The 26128-nt window shown below is 43.3% G+C and overlaps 1 protein-coding gene across 1 annotated transcript in view; it reads right to left on the minus strand.

Moving 5' to 3' along the window:
- Nucleotides 1-26128, minus strand: part of KCNAB1 (potassium voltage-gated channel subfamily A regulatory beta subunit 1) — a 522245-nt gene that overhangs the window by 193643 nt on the left and 302474 nt on the right. Inside the window, exon 3 of the mRNA XM_069213297.1 lies at nt 9982-10019. Coding sequence (XP_069069398.1) covers nt 9982-10019 — 38 coding nt within the window. The remainder of the gene's footprint in view (nt 1-9981; nt 10020-26128) is intronic.

Here is a 26128-nt window from a genome sequence, read left to right on the forward strand (position 1 = left end):
CATGTATTTCTGAACAAGCATAAGTAATTAATGCGTTGTCTAAAAACATGGCTGAAGATTTTAAGAGTTCTCTCCAAAATCTCCCAGGAAATTCTCTGCCAGATTCACGGTAAAGGTCAATAGGCCCAAATCTCTAATTTCCTCGACTCATCAAAACTAGCCATCTATGTTTTATTCCTCACCAAACATAGTCATCCAGTAAGTGAGCAGTGGTTGAAAGGTAAACCTGCACTTACATAATGAGGTTCTATTAGTCCTGTCAGCTTAAGGGTGGTCTTCCCTTGACTTTTGTCTTTCCTTCTCTATTTTTGCTGTTCTCGTTTTGCTGGCCTTTGAACTCTGCACACTTTATCACTGCTAACCAGGGCTAACGTGCTTATGCACTTCCTCCTAAACAAGGTAACATTGCACTATGCCCAACTGGCATATTTAATTTACTTATAAGTCCCTGGTAAAGTGGCACTATATGTGTGTTTCTATATGTCCCGAACTGCCAAGCCAGGTCTTCTTGTAACGGAACACAAACAACCCTGGACTAGTTTCACTTTAGTTGTACCCAGCTGATGAGCCTATAGCTAAGGCGAAACCGGTCTTTGGTTGCTTTTGATTCAGTTCAGGGAGGACCCGACTTGGCAGTTCAGGCTGGACTGTTCCCACTGGAGCAGGGTCAAGACGGATTTGAAATCTGGATCCAAACTGAGGTGGCATGGTGAGCAAAAGAATGATGGGTTGGAGTGCTACCCCGAGCTATTGCCAGTGGTTAGACTAATTGCAAGCAGCCTCCTATCACCTTTTGTGTGTTTCATGTACTACCCTCAGTGGCAAGGGTATGCCAAAACGTGGATCCAACTCTCACTATGTCACTAGAACCAAGCTGTAACCGGCTGATGAGCCAATGACTAGGGCAAAACTGGTCCTGGGTTGCTTGTCTTCCAGTTCAGAGGGGACCTGGCTTGGCAGTATGGGCTGGACTGTTCTCATTGGAGTATGGTCAAGTCTGATTTGCATATAGCTGGGTCCAAACTGAGGTGGCGCAAGGAGCAAAAGATTGATGTTTTGGAGTGCAACCCCCAAGCTATTGCCAGTAGTTAGACTTATTGTAAGCAGCCTCCCATCACCTTTTGTGTGTTTCATGTATTGCCCTAAGTGGCAAAGGTATGTCCAGCCTTGGATCTCATGCTCACTGTGTCGCTGAAACCATGCTGTAACGAGCTGATGAGCCCATACCTACAGCAAAACGGTACTGAGTTGCTAGTGTTCTAGTTCAGGTTTCAAGATTGATTTGCATATAGTGGGGTCCAAACTAAGTGGCATGGTGAGCAAAAGAACGATGGGTTGGAGTGCTGTCCTGAGATTTTACCAGTGGTTGATTTATTGCAAGCAGCCTCCCAATACCTTTTGTGTGTTTTATGTACCGTCCTAAGTAGCATGGGTATGCCCAGAAGTGGGTCTCATGCTCACTGTATCACTGAAACCAAGCTATACCTGGCTGATGAGTCCATAACTTGGGCAAAACCAGTCCTGGGATGCTTGTGTTCTGGTTCAGAGAGAACCTGGCTTGGCAGTTCGGGCTGGACTGTTCCCACTGGAGTGCGGTCAAGACTGATTTGCATATAGCTGGGTCCAAACTGAAGTGACAAGGTAAGCAAAAGCACAATAGGATGGAGTGCTACTCTGAGCTATTGCCAGTGGTTAGGTTTATTGAAAGTAGACTTCCATCACCTTTTGTGTGTTTCACTTTTAGAAAGTTGTAATTTCTCCCCTTGACCATTTAGTTCCTGCAGACTCACGTGACTGTGTGTAGCTGACATTTGAGCTTTGTGTATTCCTCCTAGTTAGCCACACACACCATAGGGAGCTTAGGTGGACCTGGATGGGATATCACTGGCAGGAAGGGAGGGATGGAGCTGGGCACCACACCACTTACACCTGAATAGGATGTGTCCTGCCTCCACACAAAGAGCTGCATATCCCCTGTAGATATGGCAGGGCAGGGAAGGAAGGATACTTGTGGATTTCAAGATCAAACCTTTTGATGCCAGAACCCCCTCTCAAACATTTTTATTTGTAAGGACCCCTCCTTACAAATATTTCTAGACCGTGGTACGCTTCATCACAACAATCATAAGCATCCCCAATTTCCACGGCAAATCATTTTTACGATGATGAAAAATTAGCAAACCAAAGGGCAGTGAGTGTGGGGGCATGGTCAAAGGTGTAGCTAAAAACAAAGGTCATAACTCATGAGGAATTGGCATAGGGCAGTGTGGCAAGTCTTCTTGCTACACTGCCCTACGCCTAGATAAAAGGGCAGGAATGGGCCGTATTAATGAAATACAGTGAATTATTGTCCTTTTCCTCTGCTCTGGCATGCAAATTGCTGCCTAGCACCAATGTAGGCAGGATTGTTTTTGTGCAGGAAGTGGCACCTCCCTGCACAAAAACAATCATGAACAGCTAGATATGCTGCAGAATGCAACACGCAGAAAGAGGAAAAAATAAGGAGAAATGTAAACATTTCTCCTCATTACGCCTGCTCTGGGGAAGTGTAAGGTTTTGCCATTGCGTGGATTTGTAAATCTGTGTCAGCGTCAAAATCCATGGATGTTGTGTGGGAACACCCACCACAATGCCCATGGAATGCCTCCTTGATGTTAATGTGGCAAAAGGTGGTGCTAGGGCATTATAAATATATTCCCAAGCACTTTGTTCAACGGGCGTAACTGAGTGACTGTAGTCTGCCCATGCTCCATTGTGGTACGTCTGAAATTGTCACTTTATCCTGGTCCGGTGTAACTAGATAGTCACAGTTGCTACTTTATACCTTTTGGTGCTTTGTTTTACTGAAATCTTTAAAAGTGTATATCTATTGTTCTACTTATTGGAGTTTTGTTGTTTAGATGCTGTTTTATTTTTTAAAATACTCTATTTTTCTAACTCTGTTGCAGGTTGCTTTTGTGTGTGTTTTCACTGTGTTACTGTTTGAAAGGTGGCACAAATACTATACATACTGCCTCTGAGTTAAGCCTGGAAGCTCTGTGACAGGCTACTCAAGGGTTGAGAACAGGTTAATTTATGGATTTCTTGTGACTTTACCATGAGAAGGATTGTGGTTGCTGCCTGAGGACGGTTTCACCCCGTCAACCAGTAACCCAAATTCCTATAGGCATGCTTTAATTCAGCTTGGTCACAACCAATACGATACACATGGCAAAGCAGTAAGAGCCCTGTGGGTTAATATACATATATATCATGTGTTTTTTCTCACTGAATTATATAGTATACAGTCACCCTAGGGCATCATTAGGTAACTATTTAACTTGTCTCTGGACACACACACATTGTCACGCACACATATCCACATCCTCAAACACACATGCCAAAATCCCATATCCAGCCTAATATTAGTCCGGTAGACAATAATTAAAGAACCATCAGTGGGCTCAAGACAGGAAGAAAGGTAGCATCTGAGATATTCATACATTTAGCTTTACATCAAAATGCATTATGACAGTGAAGTAATTAATGTTTATACAAATCATCTCTGGTCATCATCTCCAGGCCTTATTACAATTATTTATCTGAGGACACCAACTGGAGAGCGCAATAGCCCAATCATTTTCTCTTTGGACACTCACACCTCTCCTTCTGAAGAAGTTCATCTGTTCATCCTGTGTGAATGCAGTGTCAACACTCCACATTAATATCCTAAATGATTGGCTGATATGCATTGGCATATTCATAAGGGTTATTGGAGAATATGAAAATAGTTCCCAGTGGCTGCCATGAATTTCAGAGTGGGTATGGGCCATATTTACAAAAACAACTGCTCTAATGTGTCCCATCACAAGAATCCTCCTGTCCAATCCACTAAAGAGTTTAATGTCACGGCTGCTACAAGGTTGAAATTGAGGTTATGAGAAAACACAATGTATGACACGATCGCAATAACCACCTCAAGCTTTCTGACTCTGATAAATGATATTAGGGATATCTGTATTACAAGGTACATGTATACTGTTTGTTACGTACTGTAATAGTTCTCTGATTCAGACATGTCTCTTCCAATCTCTTCAAATCAGTTCTTATTTTAATCTATGAAACCCTACACTTCTCTCCCAGTTTACGGGGTACATTCATATCTTTTTATTATCAATAATCCCTCAGTGATACTGCGAGATAGACCTTGCAGGACTGGTATCTCAAACTGTAAGATGAGCAACAAATCGCCTATTCAGACTCAGCAAACAAAAACTCCAATGTATTCTCTCATGAGTAACAACCATAAATTCTTTATCAGACCCACAACAACAACTAAAGTGTTATAGTTGCTTCTTTCCTTCAGACTTGTTGGGATCTTCCTTCAGTTCTCCACATTTTCAGCAATTAGGCAGCTGGCAAAGCAGGTGTCAAGCTTAGTCAAACAATTAACCTGAAACCGAGGTCTTCTGAGCAAGCAGCGATGGCCTACCACCTTCCACAGAGGTTAGCTATCAAGAAGTGTCTCAATCTGCGTATTAATACCTATTCTCCAGGGGGTGTGGAGTTTGTGGATTTGGGGCTCAAATGATGGACATTGATGATTGTTTTTGGTGAATATCAATAGGGAAGGGTGAAAGTTTCAGTGACATCCAACTGCAAATGGAGCCAGTTATGGCAGCATGGCAATAGGCAAGAGTGAGTACGTGAATAAGTTATTGAGCATGAGTGCAACCATTTGCAGAGTATACTTGTAAGAAATCGGGTTACTCGTTGAGGGAGGTGAAACCCTTCTGAAGCAGCACCACCACAATTTTTGTCAGGATGAAGTCACAAGCAAACCCCAAATTAACCTCTACTCAACCCTCTTGTAGCTTGGCACAGAACAGTCAGACCTAAATTAGAGGCAATGGGTAAAGTACTTATGCAGCACCTCAGATAGTAATAAAGGTAAAACACAGCACAAGAAAAACTCCACACCAACTTAGAACATAGAGCAGCATTTTAAAAATAATTAAACTCTAAAACAATAATAATCCAATCAGTAGAAAAGGAATTATGGATTTAACTGAAAATAGCTCCAAAAAAGACCAGAGAGCCACCTCACAGCTATCTGGTCATGCAAGACTGGGGAAAGTCACAATTTCAGGCCAACTGTGATGGAGCGCAGATTGGATACAGGGCCCAAGATAGTCCCGCTAAAAGAGTTACCTTCTCAGTCCAGCGCCAAGTTTTCTGTTACCACTGAAAGGGGCTGTGGGAAACATGAAGATCTTTACAGATGTCCATCAAAGTAGTGTTAATAGTTGGCAGGGCCTTGAGGATAGTCATTGCTGTAGTGCTAAGATCCTGTTGCCGCAGTGGACAGTCAGGGCTGAAGCTTCACGTTCGCGGTCACTGCAGCGGACAATGCTGCAGCTCAAAGAGTTGGTTCACCGGAACTTGGCATTGGAGGCTGGTGTGGGTGGCAAGATCTTGTCAGGAACAAGTCCATTCATAGTTGCAAAGAGCCTAAAAACTTTAGGGGAACTCAACTGAGCCATACCAAGCAGCCAGGACCTGAGGGGCACCACTTAGGGAGCTGAGGCCTCATTCCAGCAGAGGCCTGCAGGGCTCAGGCAGGTCCAGTTACAGGTCCAAGTAGCAGGTCAGCTGGGCAGTTGAAGGAAGCCTCTGTAACTTTCTATGTCCCTGTAGCTCAAGACAGGAGGCCAGCTGGCTGATCCTTGAAGTGACTTAAGCCTGGGATAAAGGATGCAGGTCCATTCTTCCTTCTCAGCAAGCAGTGCAGCTGGCAGAAAAGCAGCAGAGTAGCAGGGCATCATAGCAGCAGTTCTTATGGCACCAAAGAATCACATCAGTCATTCCTCTAAGTTCTCTATTTAGTGTGGCTGTCTAGGAAGAATACACAAAGCCCAACTGCCAACTACATTCAGCCATGTGACCGAGAGAGAGACTGCAGGCACTAAATGGCCAAGGCATGAAAAATGCCATCATTCTAAAAGTGGCATTTTCAAAATTGTAATTTAAAATCCCACTTTACCATTTGTGGGGGTTTTTCATTACAGTTCCAAAGAAACCAAACAAGAACTGTTAATCTGTTTATTTATTCCCTTTTAAAAGTTACAGTTTATTAATTTTATAAGGTAATGCCAGTGTTATCCTATGGGAGAGGCAGGCCTGTCGTTAGTGAAAATGAATTTAGTAGTTTTTCACTAAGAGGATATGTAAAACTTGTACATGTCCTACTTGTAAAATAAACTGCACCCTTCCCTCTGGGCTGTCCAGGGAGGGCCTATCACAGGGGTGGTTTATATGTATGAAAAGGGAAAGTTTGAGACTGGAATAAGGTTTATTTTTCCAGGTCAAAATGACAGTTTGAACTGCACACACAGTATGCAGTGGCAGGCCTGAGACATGTTTGAAAGGGCTACTTAAGTGGGTGGCAATGTAATCTATTTTAGAGGTGCCTCGACAGTGAAGCCTTTTTCATGTTTTTAGGAGAACATAATAGTAGCTTTTCAAGTCAAACATTTTTATTTCTTTAAACCATAGCAGGGCTTATCCATACACGGCCTCTACATTAGGCATACATGACACATTTTATTCTAAAGGGAACTGTTACGTATGAGATAGCTAGTATTTTGCAGAATGACCCTATTAAATGTTGCTGTTACGTTTTTGTCTGTCTGTACAAAACTACACTAACGGGTAGATGTACTCACATTTTATGCTGGGTTTAGATCACCAGCATAAAATGTTTATTTGGTTTTACTTTACAAAACTTGACTTTGAGTCAAGGAGGCACTTCATGGATGGTATACAGGCATTTTAATGCTACCACCAATGATTTCTGGCTCAAAGGCCTATCTGCTAACAATGGTAGACAGGATTTGCATCCAAAAATAATGCCTCCTTTGAGGCATGTGTTTAAAATAAGAAAAGTTATTAATTCTTCAAACTTTTCTGACTTGGCATGTGTGTAGTTAACTGGTAGTATTCGCAAAGTCTGTCTGCATACATCAGCAGGGCGTTTGGGGGCAGGTAATCAATACGGTGGCTGTGGTTATATCACCAGACACTGTTGGTCTACTTTCGGACAAGTTACTAACATCACAATATCTAATAGTTAAATGTCTGTTACCAACATATTCTCACTCTGATTCCCAAGGGTATATTCGCAACCTTAGAAATCTTCTGCATCACCTACATATTTTGATTTATGTGAAGATCATTTGGGACATACTTTGAGGAAGAGTTTTGCTTGAAATTAGTTTGAGTGTCTAATCAACTCTTGGCACCTCATACTGAAAATGGGTATCTCCTCAGGTAAACAGTGGTGTTCTGTTCCCTGCACGGGGTTATTCTTTGCATGGGGTCTGGTCTCCTATATGACAATAGAGTGGAGTGCTCCATTTGTTGCTACAAAGGTTGTCTCATCAACCTATTATGAGCGAAGAAAGAGACCTGACCCAGATACAGTTTCAACCAAATATAAGCATGTCAGACATAAAGACTGAAGCTACAGGCCGACCAGATGCCTTCAACATCAGTTAACATTTCTTGTTATGGGGACGATGAATATAGATAGTAGAGATCACTAACAAATCAGATGATGGCCAGGTTCACTGTCCTTGATGAGAAAACAGCTGATCTGGCTAAGTCCACATTTTCCAGTGCAAGGTGACATATTCTGTAGAAAATATTTATGCAGCTCTTTGTTTTTAAGGAAACCTGTGTTGGATATCTAGATGTAATCTGAAGATAAATGTCTATCGCTGAAAAAGAAGAAGGGGAGAGATTACACAATAATGGATTTAGGATGTGATAAAAGATGCTAGCTCTTACCAGGCACAGGTTAATGATAAGGTTATGGTTAGTGGGCTAACCAGCTCCCTTAGCTGTCAAATCATGGAAATGCTCAAATAAATGACATTCCATACACAATAGATTCTGCCTTTCCTATTTACACAATCCAGAAGCACTATGATTCAGTCAAACATTATCATTTAGCTCCTTTATGAAAACTTTAAGAGTATGTCTGATTAAGCTGTCCCTGACATACCACCCCTAAGGGCATCATTGGCGATAGGCCTTTACATTAGAAGTACCATGTCAATGCATCACACAATTTGCAGCTTACTTTCAGCCACCATCTCTTCAAGCTACCACCTGTGTTGAAGGATGCTCTACTGGGAAGGGAAGAAAATTTGAAGTCTGCTCCTCCAAACTGTAGGACTCCCTCGGGTCAAACTCTGACAAGAGCCTGACCTCGGCCATTTTAGGTGGCACTTAAAGAATACCTTTCAGGAAGCTGCTGGTATCATTTCTCCCGTGAGGCAGAGAAGTTTTAAGACATGAGCAAAGTGGGTGATTGCCCAGGGCCCACACCTTCCAAGGGGCCACCTGGGAAAGTGAACTTTCTCTCTAGTTGATCCCTGTCTTCCTATTTCGTTGCCTAAACCTAGCTCTCTCCCTCTGTCTATCTCTACCGCTGTCTGTGTCTCTCCGCCCTGTTGAAGTTTAAAATATAATTTGGGTTTATTTGGCATTCTGAAGGCCTCAATTAGCAGGAGATGGGGGTAGTAAAATTAATATTATTTTCATGCACTGGCCCCCAAATATGTTTTGCCTGTGGCACCCAAAATCTTAAGGTGACACTACCGTCAGGCCTGGCTCCTGTCATTTGTTGTGTTGATTTTTAGAATACATCAGGGGGCATATTTACATGGAGCTTGTGCCGCCTCTGCGTAATTTCTTTTGACGCAGCACTGGTGCTGTGCTTTCCCCATATTTACAAAGTGACACATTTGGCTATATGCGGCATTTTCTCTGGCCCTGCATGAGAAAAAACCTGCACGGGACCCAGCTGCGTCACATGAAGTTTAATGTATGCAGAATGGGCATTCCATCAGAAAAAGTGACACAGTAATATTTACAAAATCTTTTCCATTTGAGGCTTCTTCAAGATGTGTTAAGCACAGCCTACATTGCGTCAGAATTCCTACGCCACCAAAACCCAGGTGTAAGGACTGACGCAGTGGCTTTAAAACTGGAATTTGGCCAGTTGAAGTCATTTCACACTCTGGAAGATGTCTTTTTTGCACCACCCCACTGTTTGGAGTAGGTCTACACGTGAAAATCTTTTGAAGGACCCCTTGGACAACCTAGGAGCATTGCACCAATGATCCTATCATCCCCTGCAGCAAGGCAATGTGACATTGTGTACATTTTGCAAGGGGCAGGCCAAGATTGGCATTTCTCCATGGAGGAAGGGGTCCCCAAGTCCAGGTCTTCGTACTTCAAAGGACAACAGGTAAGTACACACATAAGGTAGGTAATAAATGTATTGCTACTTCACATTCTAATATATACTTATATTCCCTTACATTACACTCACTCATTATGTCACGTATACTCAGGTCTTTCCACACACATATGTTGACTAAGCCCACTGTATTGTGACACGTAGCCAGACTTCATACATTATCTCTGCCATCCAGGACCAATGTAAAAGTGTAGAAAGTGATAGTCCACCATTTTACAGTCTTTTACATTGGTCCTAAAACATTAGGTTCAACGCGTCAATCTGAACTGACGCATCGCCTCAGATTTTTGATGCATTTCTGAAGTTGCATCAGTTCTGACACCAACTTCAGCAATGTGTCAGTTTTTTTGTGGATGACTTGTGACATCCTTACCTCGGATGTGTCAGTATTTCTGATGCATCTTGGGGCCCTACGCCATGGAGCGCTGTATCATAAATACAATGCATCACCATCATCGTGAAATTTGTGATGCGGTGCAAACATTTCTGATGCATCGCTGCAGGTCTCTTGTTACCCATGTTCTGTGACTACCCCTGACAGGGGTATGAAGTAGTGTGAAGTCTACAAAAAGCTAATAACCTAACATAACATAAAGTTTTGTGATATAAGTCAATATGTTCTTTAGGCATACAGTAATGTACCTATATTCTCGTAAAAAGCAAATATTTCTTACCTCATCAGAAATTTGACCTCCAAATGTGACCCAAGTCCCTGTAAGGAATATAATCATACATTAATATTGCTAGTTTACTAATGCTGCACATATTATATATAATCTTTTCTATTACCGATGCTCTAGATGTAACAAAGAGAAGTGATGAAAAATTGCAGTCATTAAACTTGTCAAAGTAAGAAACCACGTTGATAAATCTGTACCACTTTTTCATTATCTTAAATCGAGTGCTGTGCATGCAAACACACAATTGTTTCTGCTATTCTACCAGGAACTAAGGCCCAGATTTATACTTTTTGATGCAAACCTCTGTTAGCACAGGTTTGTGTCAAAAAGTATAGTGCCAGCCAGCGCCATTCCAGGACTCCAGCCGGGTGCCATATTTAAGAAATGGCTCTAGTCGGCGCTAAGCGCCATTCCAGGACGCCAGCCGGGTGCCATATTTAAGAAATGGCTCTAGTCGGCGCTAAGGGGAGGGGTAGGGGAGGCGTAGGGCAAACTGGAGATTGTGCAGTAAAGAAAGGCGCTAGTCAGGTTAGAGTAACAAAAATTACTCTAACCTGACTAGCGTCATTTCTTTGACACACAACCCCCATGGACATGACTCCTGTCTTATTAAAGACAGGGTCATGCCCCCCAGTCCAATGGCCATGCCCAGGGGACTTATGTCCCCTGGGCATGGCCATTGGGCACAGTGCCATGTAAGGGGGCCCAAGTTAGGCCCCCCTACGGCACTTTTAAAAAAAAAGTCAAAAAACTTACCTGGACTTAACTGGGATGGGTCCCCCATCCTTAGGTGTCCTCCAGGTGTGGGTGGGGGTGTCCCTGGGTGCAGGGAAGGGCACCTGTGGGCTGTTTCCATGGTCTCTGACCATGGAAAATGGCCCCCAGGTCCCCTAACGCCTGCCCATACCCAGGCGTTAAATAATGGTGCTAGGCAGGCTTAGCGCCATTATTTAAGGCCCTCCTCCTCCCGTACATGATTTTTGCATGGGGGGGATAAATAAGGCGCAAGGGCCTCAGAGTAATTTTTTGCCCGTGAACGCCTACCTTGCATCTCATTGACGCAAGGTAGTTTTCCGCAGGCAAAAAAATGACGATAACTCCAATATTTTGACGCCAGATGGGTCTAGAGTCAAAATATAAATATGGAGTTTGCACCGGATTTGCGTAAGGAAAAATGACGCAAATCCAGCTAAACCAGAGTATAAATATGGGCCTTAGTCTGCCTCTCCTAATTAGTCACCTCAGAAGCAGGGTTTCAATCAATTACAAATCCTTCACATATTATGCTCATCTGACCGTTCTGGAACAATCACCATAAGCATTTTCAAAATAAGATCCAAAACTCCCACCCTGGCAGAAACCTGAAATTTGTTAGGTCCAAACTCCTACTGATATCTAGTATAAAACCGCAAAGGTTTGGTTTGCATAGAAATTTGCCATTTTGAATGCTGCCACCCACTGAAATCCTGCAAGCGATACATTTTATTCATATCTTCAAAGGGCTTTCTGTCACATGCTAGGTAACTGTAGCCTTTGTTACAATAAAGCTACCCTCTTTTAGGTTTAACACTATAATTCATTATAAAACCCCACCAAAAGAGAAACCCCCCTCATCTTTCGAAACAAATAAACAGTGATGAACACCTGCACAACAACAAAATAAAATGCTGTTCAAAGAAAGGGAAGTTATGGAAAATTAGGGATTTTTATTTCCCTCCTCCGGGACCAACACAAAGCAACTTCATTATACAAGGTATCAGGAATAATAATTGGTCTAATATTCTTCTTCTTGAGTTTTGGTTTTAGGAATACCCCTAGAATATTGTTTCTTCTTTCTTTTGTTTCCTCCATTTCTTATGAGTTTGGATTTAAAGTGCTGGGTTTAGAAGCATGTTTTATATCTGGTCTTATATTAAATCATATTTGATGTTTGACCGTGTTTAATTCTTTCAAAAGTTGGTGAAATGCCTGACTCATAAACATCATGGCCAATATGTACTATCATATTCCCCTACATACACATATGGATAAACCTTTTGGTACAGCAGTCCCCTTTCTAACAAATCAGTATTGATTATAGGTCAATAAGGAGTAAGGGAATGATCCCTAACTGTGTCCAGGAATTTGTTTATTAAAACATTTGAATAAACACTATTACTTTTTAAATCCATTAATAGCCATGTAAACAAAACAAAGTCCTGTCAGAGCAAGTGTGAGAGGTAATGAGATATGAGAGAGGGTAATTGAAAGAAATTGGGTTACCCCACTCAAGCAGTAACCACAATCCTTGTTTGGGTGAAGCCATACGAAAACACCTAATTTACCTGTGCTTCTCTGGTAGCTTGGCACAAAGGAGTCAGGCTTAACTTAGAGGAAATATTTAAAGTATTTATGCAGCTCTTCAAACAGTAATAAAGTGAAAACACAACACAAATCCCATACCAATTCTGGAAAATAGAGCACGTTCTAATAAATAAATCAAGTACAAAACAACAAAAATCTAACCAGTAGAATCGGAGATATGCAATTTTAAAGATTCATGTGAAAATAGCGCTAAAAAGCACTGAGCGACAACTGAGGTTATCTGGTCACTTGCGGACCGGAACAAAGTAACAAGTTCAGGCTGACCTCGATGGAGCACAGGCCGGTTACAGGAACCCAGTTAGGTCCACTGAACAGGCGTACCGTAAATCCTAGTTGCTAAGAGATGCGGAATCCAATGTCGAGAATGTGTAGCGCAGCAGAGGCGATGAGAGTTCCGGGTGAGTAGATGCGTTGTGCAGCAATGGTTCTGAGGAACTGTGAAGTAGGAGAAAATATCCTTACATGGAGATGGTTTGTGCAGCAGTGGATCTGATGGGCTATGTTGGGTGAAGTGATGTCCTGTCGAGGGATGTGTCGGCTCCAATATGATGCGCTGGGCATTGCCAAGTCATTGTGTTGAAGAAGCCTATGCAGCAAAGGCGATGAACCAGTTCTGAGGGTGATGCACCACAGAGGAGATGCTTCCGTTCTGCTGGATCCATAGATGGGCTGACAGAGCACCTACAGGCCCACATCCAAGAATCCAGGACTGAGATGGCACCACGTGGGAGGGCAGGACTCACATTTGGCAGAGCACAGGTGCTGGATTAAAGGTTGTTGGAAGCCGATTATTTCCCTGAAGCTTCTGATCAGGAGACCAGCCAACAAGCCCTTGGAGTCATTCTGGGGACCTGGGTTTAGAGGTGCAAGTCCAGTCCTTCTAACTCAAGCCAAAAAAACAACAGGGCAGCAGGTCAACACAGCAGCATAGCAGCCCTTCTTTCTGGCAGAGTCCACAGTCCAGAAATGTGCTTACGAGTTAGGTCTAAGGGTTCAACATTTATATCTGGTGTCCACTTTGAATTTTCTACCCCCCCCTGCGGTGTCAGGCATCCCCTGCATGCCTGTCCTGCCCCCAGCTTGTCTGGTGTCAAGGAAAATTAGTGATACATCCCTTGTTAGAGTGCTGAGGCAGAACCTTTGTGATGTACAAGAATGGTAGGTGACAGCTAGCCCCCCCCCCCCTTTAACTCAGAGTGGCCCATCCTGTCAATACCTATCTCCCCTTTGTTTCACTTTCTGGGAGAAATACACAAAGACCAACTGCCAACTGCACCTCATCACGTGGCCCAATATCAGGCTGCAAGTAAGACATGGTTAGGACAGGAAGTGACAACTTTCTGAAAGTGCCATTTTCAGAATAGTGATTAAACATCCTGCTTTACCATTGAGGAGTTATTTTAATTACAATTTCATAGACACCAAACTTGATATCCCCACCTACTTCCAACTGAATGTTTTCACTTTTTAAATGTGATCAGGAAACCCAATGTTAACCTACAGAACAGGTAAGCATTGCAGTAGTGAGAAATAAATTTAAGAGTTTTTAACTACTGGGACATGTAAAACTTAAAAGTACATGCCTAACATTTTAAATACACTGCACCCTGCCCTCTGTGCTTTTCAGTATATGAACACAATTGGTCAAATTGTAGGAAAAAATCTAATACTAATTCACATCCAATGAAACTATAAATCAGTCCTTGAAAATGCAATTTAATTACACAATTAATAATTTCATTCTTCTTCTCCAACATCAAGGCCAATCAAAAACACCATTCTAATAAACCTATAGACAAAAAGACCTATATCCATAAAAACATATATTTAAGGTTCTTCGCAGCTCTACATATTTTAAATCAATCTGGTTATCTACATTAATAATAACATAAATCCACATATAGGAGATGCTTGCCTAATTAATCACATCTCTGATCTTCTTTTCCTTCCATCGTTATTTCAAAAGAGATGTTATCTGAAATCCTTGTAGGTCAAATCAATTTTTCTTGCAACCTCTCCAATTAATAAAAAGTCAACGCTTTTCGGCCCCTTCACATTTGGGCCTCTTCAGGACTAACGGAGAGACAAGTATCTAATAAATACAAACCATACACATTACTAACTTGGACTTTTCCTAAACCCAAATGGCCCTTCACAGTGAAAAATTATCGTTAAAATTATTTCACCCATTTCATGGTGTCTTCAACACCCAACCATGTTGGTGTCTTAATGATTAGCAAAAGGAAGGATTAGGCCTGGCAAAAGGTTTGTTTTGCTAGGTCGTAATGGCAGCATAGGCTGCAGTAGCAGGCCTGAGTGATGTTCAAAGGGGTAGTTATGTGGGTGATACATGCGGTGCTGTAAACCCACTAGTGGCATTTAATTTCCTGGCCCTGGGCACATGTAGTAACACTCTTCCAAGGACTTACATGTACATTAAATAGGCCAATAGGGAGTAAGCCAATTCTACCCATTTTAAGGAGAGAATACAAGCACTTTAGCACTAGTTAGAGTCCTAAAAGCCAACAAAAATGGGTTCAGAAAACAGGGCGGTGAATGCAAAAGGTTTGAGGTGACCCTGTAGAAAGGACCAAGTCAAATAGAAATGAGATGTGAACGTGAGAGTGCAATAAACAAACCAAACTTTCTATGGTTAAACATTCTAACATATGTCCATTGGACACAACCACTGGGATAGGCACTATATTACTTCTCCTTCAAATTACATATGTGCTTAATAACAGTCACTGTAAAAAAAACATGTTTTATCAATACTGGAAAAAAACAGTTTTGTCTATCTGTGGCATGGAGGGTTAGGCAGATGAATAAACCCTGATAAGCACTGGTTTCAAAAACACTGAGAAAACACCACTGAAACCCACATAAAATAAACAGTGAGAACAGGACAGCCTAGTTATGATCTAACCCTATCCTTTGGGAGTGATGAAGCTCAGCTACATAACGTACATTCTGGCCTTCCTGCATGCTCTTCCCACCTAATCATGTCAGAGCCAATGTACTGTAACATTAGCTGCCTCCCAAGCACTGTGCACAAAACACCACTGACAGTGTAGATTGTTCCAGTTTAAATGTATATTTATCTCCTGGGTATCCTGGAAATTGAGGATGGATCTGTCCCTTAGGCACGAATGTTGGGCACTTTTGCACTTAGTTAAGGGTGAAATCTTGGATTTTCAAGTATTAATTTAAGCTGTACCTTTTCGCAACTTTGTGCAAAGAAAGCTGTTGGGCAGGTAAGATGACAGATGACAGATGACATTTTAGACACTGTGGGGGTCATTCCGACCCTGGCGGTCAAAGACCGCCAGGGCCGCGGATGACGGAAGCACCGCCAACAGGCTGGCGGTGCTTCCCTGCCCATTCTGACCGCGGCGGTAAAGCCGCGGTCAGAAAACCGGGTCCGGAGGTTTCCCGCCGGATTTCCCCCGACTGGGCGAATCCGCCATGGCGGCGCTTGGGAATTCTGACCCCCTTACCGCCAGCCTGTTTCTGGCGGTTTACACCGCCAGGAAGAGGCTGGCGGTAACGGGTGTCTAGGGGCCCCTGGGGGCCCCTGCACTGCCCATGCCACTGGCATGGGCAGTGCAGGGGCCCCCTAACAGGGCCCCAGCCTGCTTTTCACTGTCTGCCTAGCAGACAGTGAAAAGCGCACCGGGGGCAACTGCACCCGTCGCACACCTGCAACACCGCCGGCTCCATTCGGAGCCGGCTTCAGTGTTGCAGGCCCCCTTCCCGCTGGGAAGGTCGGAATGGCTGCCGCGGTCTTTTGACCACGGAGCGGCCAAATGGCGGTTCCCGCCAGGCGGGCAGCGACTGCCGCCCACCGGGGTCAGAATGACCCCCTGTATCTGTATCACTCACTAACTACATTAAAGGCCTCTTCTAGTAACTTTTAAGAGCTCTGCAGGCTTCTAATGTCTGATCAAAGTCACATTACTTCATAACAATCACTGCATGCATTCTTAGCCCTCATGCACAAAGATTCAATTTCAGGACTCCTACAGTGCAACAAATAACGATTCACAATTTGTGATTGCTTAAAAGTAATGTACAAAATGGATTTTTTTTAGAAGTGCCATTTGAGAACCGACCTATGTATTAATGGATTGGTTTCCAAAATACCACTTAGAAGGTCACAATTCGACCTACCGAATTAATATGCATAAGGTAGGTCATACATTGAGACCCACGATGATTGGCTGCAATGACAGGCATGGTGGCACCCTGAAGACAGCAGCCCACCATGTCTGCAACAGCTTTTAAATAAAGCAGTTTTTTTAAAAAATGCAAGTTGTTTTTATTAGGGGTGTGTTGAAAAAAACTTCACAAACGTGTTTAGTGAGCAGGCAGTGGTCTCATGGACCACTCTCTGCTCATGAAAAATGGTGTTTTGAACATCCACATGTGGGAAGGGGGTCCTTTGAGGACCCCTTCCTATTTGGGAATTGCTTACCACCTCCATTGAAGAGGTGGTAAATTATTATTTTGTGGCTAGATTGCGGTTGCAAAACATTGATATATCCTAGAAGGAATCGTATTTTGAAGGGATGCCCCTAACACGCCTCTTCCAAATACCTATTCGGTTTCAAATCGCAAACTCAATTAGCAATTCAGTGATATTGAGTCACATAATACTGAATCACTAATAGGGTTTATTGAATTTCAAAATACCACTTTGCTGTCAGAAAGGTTCTGATTTTACAAATTATAGCCTTACCGATCCTAAAATGGCATGATGCATGCATGCAACAGGTTTTTGACCCTCTTTGCTTTCCTCACTTTCTTCTGCGAACCTTACATAGCCTTATGCAGTGAGGCATTTGTTGCGCTTCTTAAGTGGGAGAGCGAGACAGACACATCAGCGTTTCTTTGAGAACATTGGAAAATGGCCCAGAATCAATTTAATCTAGTTTCTGACGGCTTTTAATTTTGTAAGAGAAATGAAGAGTGCAATAGCACAAGCTTGATTGTTTGCACATCTCCAATTTTCCACTCAAGTTGAAAACATTTACTTTAACTTTGGTTTAGTCATCAAGTTGACTAACAGCAGGCACCTTCAAACACTGTAGATTTGCATGTAAATGTCTCATTTGTTTTCCAAAAGAGCAATGCTTCTTATCTTTTCTTCTGTTTACTTTTATGTAAACATCTAATTTATCTTTCCTTCTCAGACCAGCAGTGTCCAGCATATGTCCAGGGGATCTAACTTTATGCTAGATGTTCGGAAATCCCATCAAATAAATTTGCATTCAATGAATCTAAATGTAACTCATTTACATAGTGGTTATTCCAGGGAACCTGGCATGGATCTATTCTACTGGACCCATGTTGATCACCCCTTTTTTTCCTAAACTCATTGTTCTAAATTAGGAGTCTACTAACTCCAATTTATGTTTACCTTTGTAACCTTGATGATCAATACAGCATAAATGTGACTTCAAAACTGGAAGTCCCTTATAAGGAATTACAGTCACTACAGATCAATAAGCCTACATTCCTTTATAACAGGACTGTCCAGTGTAGATCCCGTAGGACTGGATCAATGTCAGAATTTCGGGATGACCACAACTATATAAATTATTCTCCAGCAACTCACAAAAGCAGCTGTACAAACAACAGCACTTCCGGGACCAGTCCTTTTTTGGTCCATGGTCCATTTTCTAGTCAGTAACAAGCTGTAACAGGTGAAATATCTGCTGCTCTCATTAAATGTAGTACATATACATAAAGATAAAAACAACCAATGTATTTTTTTAAACTCTTGCTCTATCACACCATTTAGTGCACATCACAATATGTTGGATTCAGGCCATTCAGGTGGAGAGACTTTCTCTTGTGACCCACAATTAGCCCTGAAGAAGTTCCATCACACTGAAGGAAGGAAATGAAATTGCTGCTTATATATTTATGGATTGAAGAATAAAGGAGCCTTTTAATCATATTATTTGTCTGATTTCAAATATTTATGGCAGTCATCGATTGTGTGTCCTCCAAATCATTTACCTAAAATGTAAATTATTCTCCATCAGATTTTACGTGTAAATTTATCTCTTCTATTTATCTTGAAACTCAAAAAGGGCTCCAGCCTCCTTGACCAACATCAAACATCCCTTCTTTGTGTACTGCTTATCTCTTGGCTCTTCAAATACACGTTTTCACCTCATTGGATCTACAACCTTTAACAGAGAGTGATATCAGTTTCAGGAAAGTGTAATTACTAGAAACATTTATTAAAGTGTAATACTAATATTTAAGGCCAAGAAAGATCTTGCATGAAAACTTAAATTTAACTCTACGAGAGAACTGGAGTTACAGGTAAGAAACTATTCCTTCTCTCGTAGGGGATTTTCATGTATATTCATAAGCGCTGAATAGAGTAGCAAGCCCATCCCCCTTAGAGCGGTGGAGTAGTCAGAACAATAGAGTGAGATTTATTTATGCAAAGAGATTTCTAAGAGAAGCCTGTCCTACTTGAACATCTGTCCTAGCATCAGAAACAACACAGTAGTGCTTAGTAAAGTTGTAGACAGACCTCCATGTAGCAGCTTTGCAAATATCTGCTAAGGGAATCTTTCTCATCAAAGAAGTTGTGGCTGCTTTGCCCTTGGTAGGATGTGCTTTAGGTCTGCCAACAAGGGACTTATTGGCTAGCTGGTGACAGAGCAAAATGCACAAACAATCCACCTGGAAAGATATTGCTTGGAGATGGCAAAGCGTGTTCGAACTGGACCATAGTTAATTATTATTTGCTGTGACTTGCAGAAGAATTTAGCTTTGTTTAAATACAATTTTAAAACCCTCTTCACATCTAGAGAGAGGTAGGTTCTCTCTGGAGGAGTAGATGGGTTTTGAAAGAAAGTTCGCAGAGAAATAGTCTGGTTTATATGAAAGTCAGATGTAACATTTTGCTAGGAATTTTGGATGTGTTCTCATTACAACCTTGGAAGAATCAAAAGCAGTGTATGGCTGAGTGCATAGGGCCTGGATCTTACTAACCCTGCGAGCTGATGCAAGTGCTACAAGGAAGGCAGTTTTCCAAGTGAGATGTTGGAGAGATGCCTTTTGTATGGGCTCTAAAGGATGCTCTATTAGAAGTGAAAGAACTACATTAAACTCCTGTGGCGGAGATTGACGCCTAGTAGGAGGAAAAACCTTCTTTAACCCTTCTAGGAAGTCTTCAATGACTGGAATTTTAAAGAAAGAGGTTTGTGAAGGACTTTTCCTGTATGCAGTGAGAGCTGCCAGGTGTATTTTGATGGATGAGAATTGCAAGCTAGATTTTGCTAGCTGCAATAGATATGCAAGAATAACATCTTCTCCGCATGCTGTGGTATCTATGTTCCTGTGCAAACACCAAATGCAGAATCTTTTCCATTTTAAGGCATATGTTGATCTGGTAGATAGTTGTTTTGCCTCTCTTAAAACCTCCATGCAGTCTTGCGGCAGGTTAAGGTGACAATACTGCACTGGCTCATGAGCCATGCTGCCAAATTCAATGACGAGAGGTTGGGATGTCTCATCTGCCCTCTGAATTTCGTCAGAAGGTCTGGTCTGCATGGTAGCCTGAGATGTGGACGGAGTGACCGGTGAAGAAGGTCTGGAAACCACCACTGTCATGGCCATTACCGAGCGCTGAGGATCATCCTCGTTTTGGAGCTGGACAGTTTGATCAGGACTGTCGGGATCAGGGGAAGTGGCGAAAAGGAATAAAGAGATTTGCTTGACCAGTCTATCCATAGGGCATTCCCTAAGTCCCTGAATAGTAGTATCTGGAGGCGAAGTTTAGGCATTTTTTGTTGTCTGCTTTTGAGAACAGATCTATAGAAGGGGTGCCACACATGGAGAAGATGTATTGTACGATGTTGTCATGCAGCACTCACTCGTGGTTTTTGTCCAGCACTCTGTTGAGAGCATCTGCCTGAACATTCTCTATGCCAGAGAGGTGAGTCTCTATTATTGTTAGGTTCCTGGCCAGAAGACAGTTCCATATTGTCTGTGCCTCCAGTGATAGAGTTCAGGATCTGGTGCCCCCCTGCTTGTTCAGGTAATACATAGTGGCTGTATTGTCTGTCTGAACAGGTAGAGTGTTCGTGGTGAATGCCGGGAAAAAGGCTTTGAGTGCCAGATGAACTGCCCATAGCTCTAGGAGAGTGATGTGATACGATCTCTCCCTCTGAGACCAAGAGCCTTGATTCTGTAGATGATCCATATGGGCACCCCATCCTAGCAACAATGCGTCCGTGATGATCGTCTGCGTGGGGCCTTGCTTGTAGAAGGGCATCCCTTTCAGAAGATTGTTCGGAGAAAACCACCACTTGTGGGACAGTGTTGCATGTGGGGGGAGAGTAATCCTGTCCTCTCAATTTTTTACCAGCTGATTCCATTGATTTTCTAGACACTCCTGCAAGGGTCTCATGTGGAGGCGTGCATTGGGACTGAGGTGGATGCAAGACCCATCAATTCTAGGAGAGATTAGACTATTCTTGCTGTTGAAGGAGGCGCTTTCTCGAGAGCTTGACATTTCAGAAGGATCGATAAATGTCGCTCCTCTGAAGGAAACACCTTTGCTTGAATGGTGTCGATTGTAGTGCCTAAGTAGTGCAACCTCTGCACAGGTGATGATGTTGACTTGACGAGTTTGACCTGGAGGCCCAACTGTTGAAGAAGTTGGTAAGTCCAACTGAAATGTAGTTGGGCGTCTTGAGATGTGGATGCCTTTATGAGCCAATCATCTAGGTTAGGATAGACGAAGATTCAATACTTTCTTAGATGGGCTGCCACCACAGGCATGCATTTGGAGAACGTTCTGGGCGCTGACTTGAGGCCGAATGGGAGCACTGCATATTGGTAATTGTCATCCCACAAGAAACCTTAGGAACTTCAGATGCTTCCTGGCAATGGGAATGTGGAAGTATGCATCTTAAAGATCGATGGAACAGAGCTAATCTCCCTGCTGAAGCTGGGGATATATCTGATGCAAAGACAGCATTCTGAGCTTCTCCTTTCTAATCCATTTGTTGGCTATTCTTAGACCGAGAATAGGTCTGCATTTGTGCTTGTCTTTCTTTGGTACCAGGAAATACCTTGAGTAAATCCCTTTTCTGCGTTGATCGGTGGGAACTGGTTCTATCGCCTTCCTTTGCAATAGGATGTTGACCTCTGTCCTGAGAGAATCGTGATGAAACATGGAGGGCTTCGGTGCAACAGAAGGTGGAGGGTCCGTCCAGAGGAAAAACGGGTCCCAAATCACTCATACTCCAAAGCTCAGTCCGTCAACTTTCTCTCTGAGAAATCACGCAACAAAAATGATCTCAATATAAACTTCTTTTTTTCCAGGGACATAGCTGGTCAGTTGTAAGTCTGAGATTTCCCAAAAACATTGAGGTGTACCCAACTGAAAAGGACTGGGAAGCCTGATACCAGAGGACGGTGGTAATTCTCAGGGTTAGGGGTGTTAGTTTTCAGTTATTTGAAAAAGTAACGCCATCCAATGTGGGACCTCTCTGGGGTTGTCCTGGATTATGTTGTCAACTTTAGTTCAAATCCTCCTCAGAGTAATTTAGAGCAGGTAGGCCCAGGGGAGCTGACTAGAATAAGCCAATACCTAACATCAGCAGACCAGGCTTAAGACAGGCCAAAAAGGCAGGCCTTTAAGTAGATCAGATTGCATGTGCATGAAGTATGAACACCTTGATGAAACACTAACAGGCACTGAGAAAAATGCCCACTACCTTTAGACTTATCTCCAGAGCTCTCATTCATGTTCCATCTTCAACACTCTCTCGTAAACTTAACTCAGCCTCACGACTTGGTTAACATAAAAGAGTCATATGTTGCACGAAAAAACTACAGAAATACAACAAATGGAAAAAAACATTCACTTAGGGAATGAAGGAATGCAAGTTGAAGCTAAAATGTAATTTAAACAGGGACTGTTATGGATTACCTCAAGGCTTTCTACAGCAATTGTTGGGAATTTGAGCATAGTTTTTGCCTCTAAACCACCTGAACAAAAGACCTTATAGGGATCCTGTTAGAAGTGGGGTTTCTGGTTGGCTAGGGTATGCACCTAAGCCAGACAGAACCCTCCACTCTATCAGGGTAAGGGAGCTTTAAACCCAACATAACCCCTACTCACTCCCTTGGTAGCTTGCCAGAGCAGTCAGGCGTATCCCAGAGGAAATGTGTAATGTGTTTTCATAACACACACACTCCAGTAACACAATAAATACACTGCAAAAGAGACTCCACACACTATTTTGTAAAAATCAAAAATATATTGTTCATAAACTATAGACCATAACCTCATAAAACAGTGATTACCTTGCCAACAAGGCAATTGTCAAACACCATGAGTGCAAATGAAAGAAATGTTCCCACATTTGCACATGTCATGAAAAGCCCCCCTCCCTATGTCTACAATGCAGATCCTGAAATATGCTTGTTAGCCTGATAGGGTAAAACAACATATAAAATCACATCAGGTTAGAAAATGCAGCCAAAACACTGAGGGCATAAAATACAGTAGTTAAAATGCAGAACATAAAACAATCACCCCATAATATTTTCCACACAAAGCTACATCACATCTGTGTGCCTTTTATGGATCATATGGTAAGTGAAAACCCACCACGCCAGGTACAGGAGCTCTTGTACTCCTACCACTGTTATAACAGTGCACAGGGGCTCGTCAGGAATGGGATCTCCTTCGGGTGTCCTTTCTGTCCAGCAAGCCCCAGGTGAGTGTCTCCATTGATTAGTATGCCTCTATGAACAAGGAGTGGGAAGGGCCCACATACCTCCCACTTTGGCAGGGGGATCACACTAGGTCTCCTGTGCATAGAATACTGCCAAGGCAGCTGGGGCCACTACGGTCACCACTACTAGGGGAAATATGGTCTGTTCCAAAGCAAGCCTTTTGGCTCTGGGGCTTCGACGATGCGAAGTGCAACATTCCACCACCTAAAGGAGGGCCTGGGAGATACAGGTTTTCCCCAGTGAACTACCCACACTGAGGAGTATGGTAGAGTTCCAGGGGATGGCCTCCCCACCCTGCAGGGCCGTCACCAACTGCGGGCACCCTCACCCTGAGGAGTGCAATGTCAGGGCCTAACAGGAGCTCACACCTGCCCTGCAGGACGAGCCTTCAATAGGGCAGGTGGACCTCTCTCACTTCTGTCACGGTGGAGCCCCCTCAGCAGGAGGATGAGTCTAAAGAAGTCTGCCCAAGCGAGCCACCAAAGAAATCCAGAGCACGTTCCCAGCTGGAAGGCTGCTCCCCTAGCGCTCTGACTTTGGCAGACTCTTGAGCGTGCTCAGAGTGGAGACACCTCTTCACTGAGACCTCAAACCAGAAGCTGGGACGAGGAACTTCTCACAGCACCCACCACACACTGATTGTGGTTTAAGATAAGGGAGAGAGACATATGGTGCTGTATAAGGATGTGAGACACATAAGGAAATTTCCTTTATGTTACATATATGTGCTGAGTCTCGTTCCACACCTAAATATTTGCTATAATCGGTACACCATTTTAATGGGAACTCAGACTGGACTGGAGTCGATGCATCTGTGAGGGAGAACTTTTCGGACTTTGCCCAGTTACTATTTTGCCCTTAAAAAGTTCTGAAGCAGACAATTTTGCATAGAATGGGGTCCAGGTTGTCAGCAGGATGGAGTATAAATAACAAGATGTCATTTGCATATTGCAAAATGAGCAGTGGCCTGACTTAAACTGCAGTCCCCTATGTAAGTGTTTTTCATGTGGGTGGCGTATGCGGGGATCCATGGCTATGATAAAATGTAGAGGGGACAGAGGGCACCACTGCCGCATATCTCTGGTGATCGGTAAGGAGGGGGAGATGGTGCCATTAAGCTTAATCCGAGTTTTTGATTGTGTATACAGTAGCATGATCAGGAAGGTAAAGACCCAGGGCAAACCCTGTTTGTTGAGAGTTGCCAGTAGCAACCGCCATTCCAAAGAATCAAATGCTTTTTCAGTATCCAGTAGGGTCACTGCAGCAGGGTTGGTGGGTGAGATCCTAATGAGTACCACAAACACTGTGCGGAGGTTGATGGTCATGGATCAATGTGGGGCAAAGCCTGACTGGGCCGGTGATATGATGTGGTCCATCAGTGGAGAGAGCGAGAGAGAGAGAGAGACGCAAGGCCAGTAACTTAGCCAAAATCTTGTTGTCAAAGTTTAACATGGACTGGGGCCAGTAATGGCCTGCTTCTTGCAACGATAGTGGCAGGATGCCAGCCTCCAGGGCCTCAGTATACACCATTAGTAGATGCGGTGCCAGGAAGTGTTTGTATGCTTTGTGTGATGCTCCAGTGATTCCGTCCAGGCATGGGGCCTTTGATCGATCCAGAGCATCTATAGCTAGGACAATCTCCTCGCAAGTAAACCACTCACTGAAAAATTGTTGTTGAGCAGTAGTAAGCCAAACCATGGCCACCTCATCTAAATATCGTGTCAGCGCTCAGGTATCATCATATTGTCAGGTGGTGTTCAGTTGTGTGTAGTAAGAAAGAAATTTGGCCTGAACACCTTCAGTGTCTGTGATGTGTTATCCATCTGCTGCGTGCAGCTCAGGGATATATGAGGGAGATATGGAGGGTTGCACTAAGTGTGCTAGTGAGCACCATGGATGATCTCTCTCTCCACAATGGCGGACCACAGCATGTTTCCCTAGGTAGTGTGTCAGACAGATCCCAGAACTCTTCCATCAGGGAGGGTCTTTTTCGTAGGTCGAGACCACTGAACTGACGGGCATCGGCCCGATGTAGCTCCTTTAGAGCCGTCTACACTTGGGCAAGACTATTACGTATGTCCCTCAAGACTCCTGCGTGTTTTGCGATGCAGACACCCTTCACATATGCCTTGAAGGCCTCCCATACGGTGGCCTATGAGGAAACCAAGCCTTAATTAAGTTCAAAACACTCTGTGATCACAGTGCAGAGTTCAGCATGAAAAAGTCTGTCGTGCAGTGCCATCATGGGGAAGAGCCAAAGGCACTCACATACTCCCAAGTATGGGAATCAGCAAGTCATCTTGACTGGGGAGTGGTCTCAGAGGGTATGCAGAAGGTGTGTAACAGCACCAGCCACGGGACAATCGTGACAGACACCAGCCAGTAGTCTATGCACGTCCATCTGTTGTAGGGAGCTGAGTAGAAGGTATATGCTGGGCGGATGAGAGATGCAGGCACCAGGTGTCATGTAATGTGCAAGTGTCACAAATATTGACAGGCCTGGGTTCCAGCGACCAACACATATCTACCCAGCTCATCAGTGGAGGTGGACTATCAGTGGAATGGGAGGTTTTTATGAATTAGACTGCAAACCCCACAGGAGTAGGAATTATAGCCTGAGAAGTAGTGATGGGGCCCCATGGAGCTGCAAATGAATACGTGGGTTGCAGTGGGAGATAGGTCTCCTGCAGGAATCCAATCTAAGCACTGTGCCTATTCAAGTACTGTTAAACTTGTTTACCTTTGGGCAGGTTGCTAAGCCCTCTGATATTCCATGAGACGAAGGTGGTATAAAGGATGGACTTTCCATTATGGCTAGTATTTGTCATCTATGCAGATGTAGACAGATGAGAAGAACAATGTGTATGGGGAAGGATTGTGACAATAAGGCAATATACAACAACGATCAAGAACAACGAATAGTGCCTGAACCCCAACCCCCACCCACACCCGGCAAAAACATGCCAAGTGAATCCCCATGATACTAACAGAAGAAACA

This window comes from Pleurodeles waltl, chromosome 11 (genome assembly GCF_031143425.1).
Source record: "Pleurodeles waltl isolate 20211129_DDA chromosome 11, aPleWal1.hap1.20221129, whole genome shotgun sequence".
In the NCBI taxonomy this organism is placed as follows: domain Eukaryota; kingdom Metazoa; phylum Chordata; class Amphibia; order Caudata; family Salamandridae; genus Pleurodeles; species Pleurodeles waltl.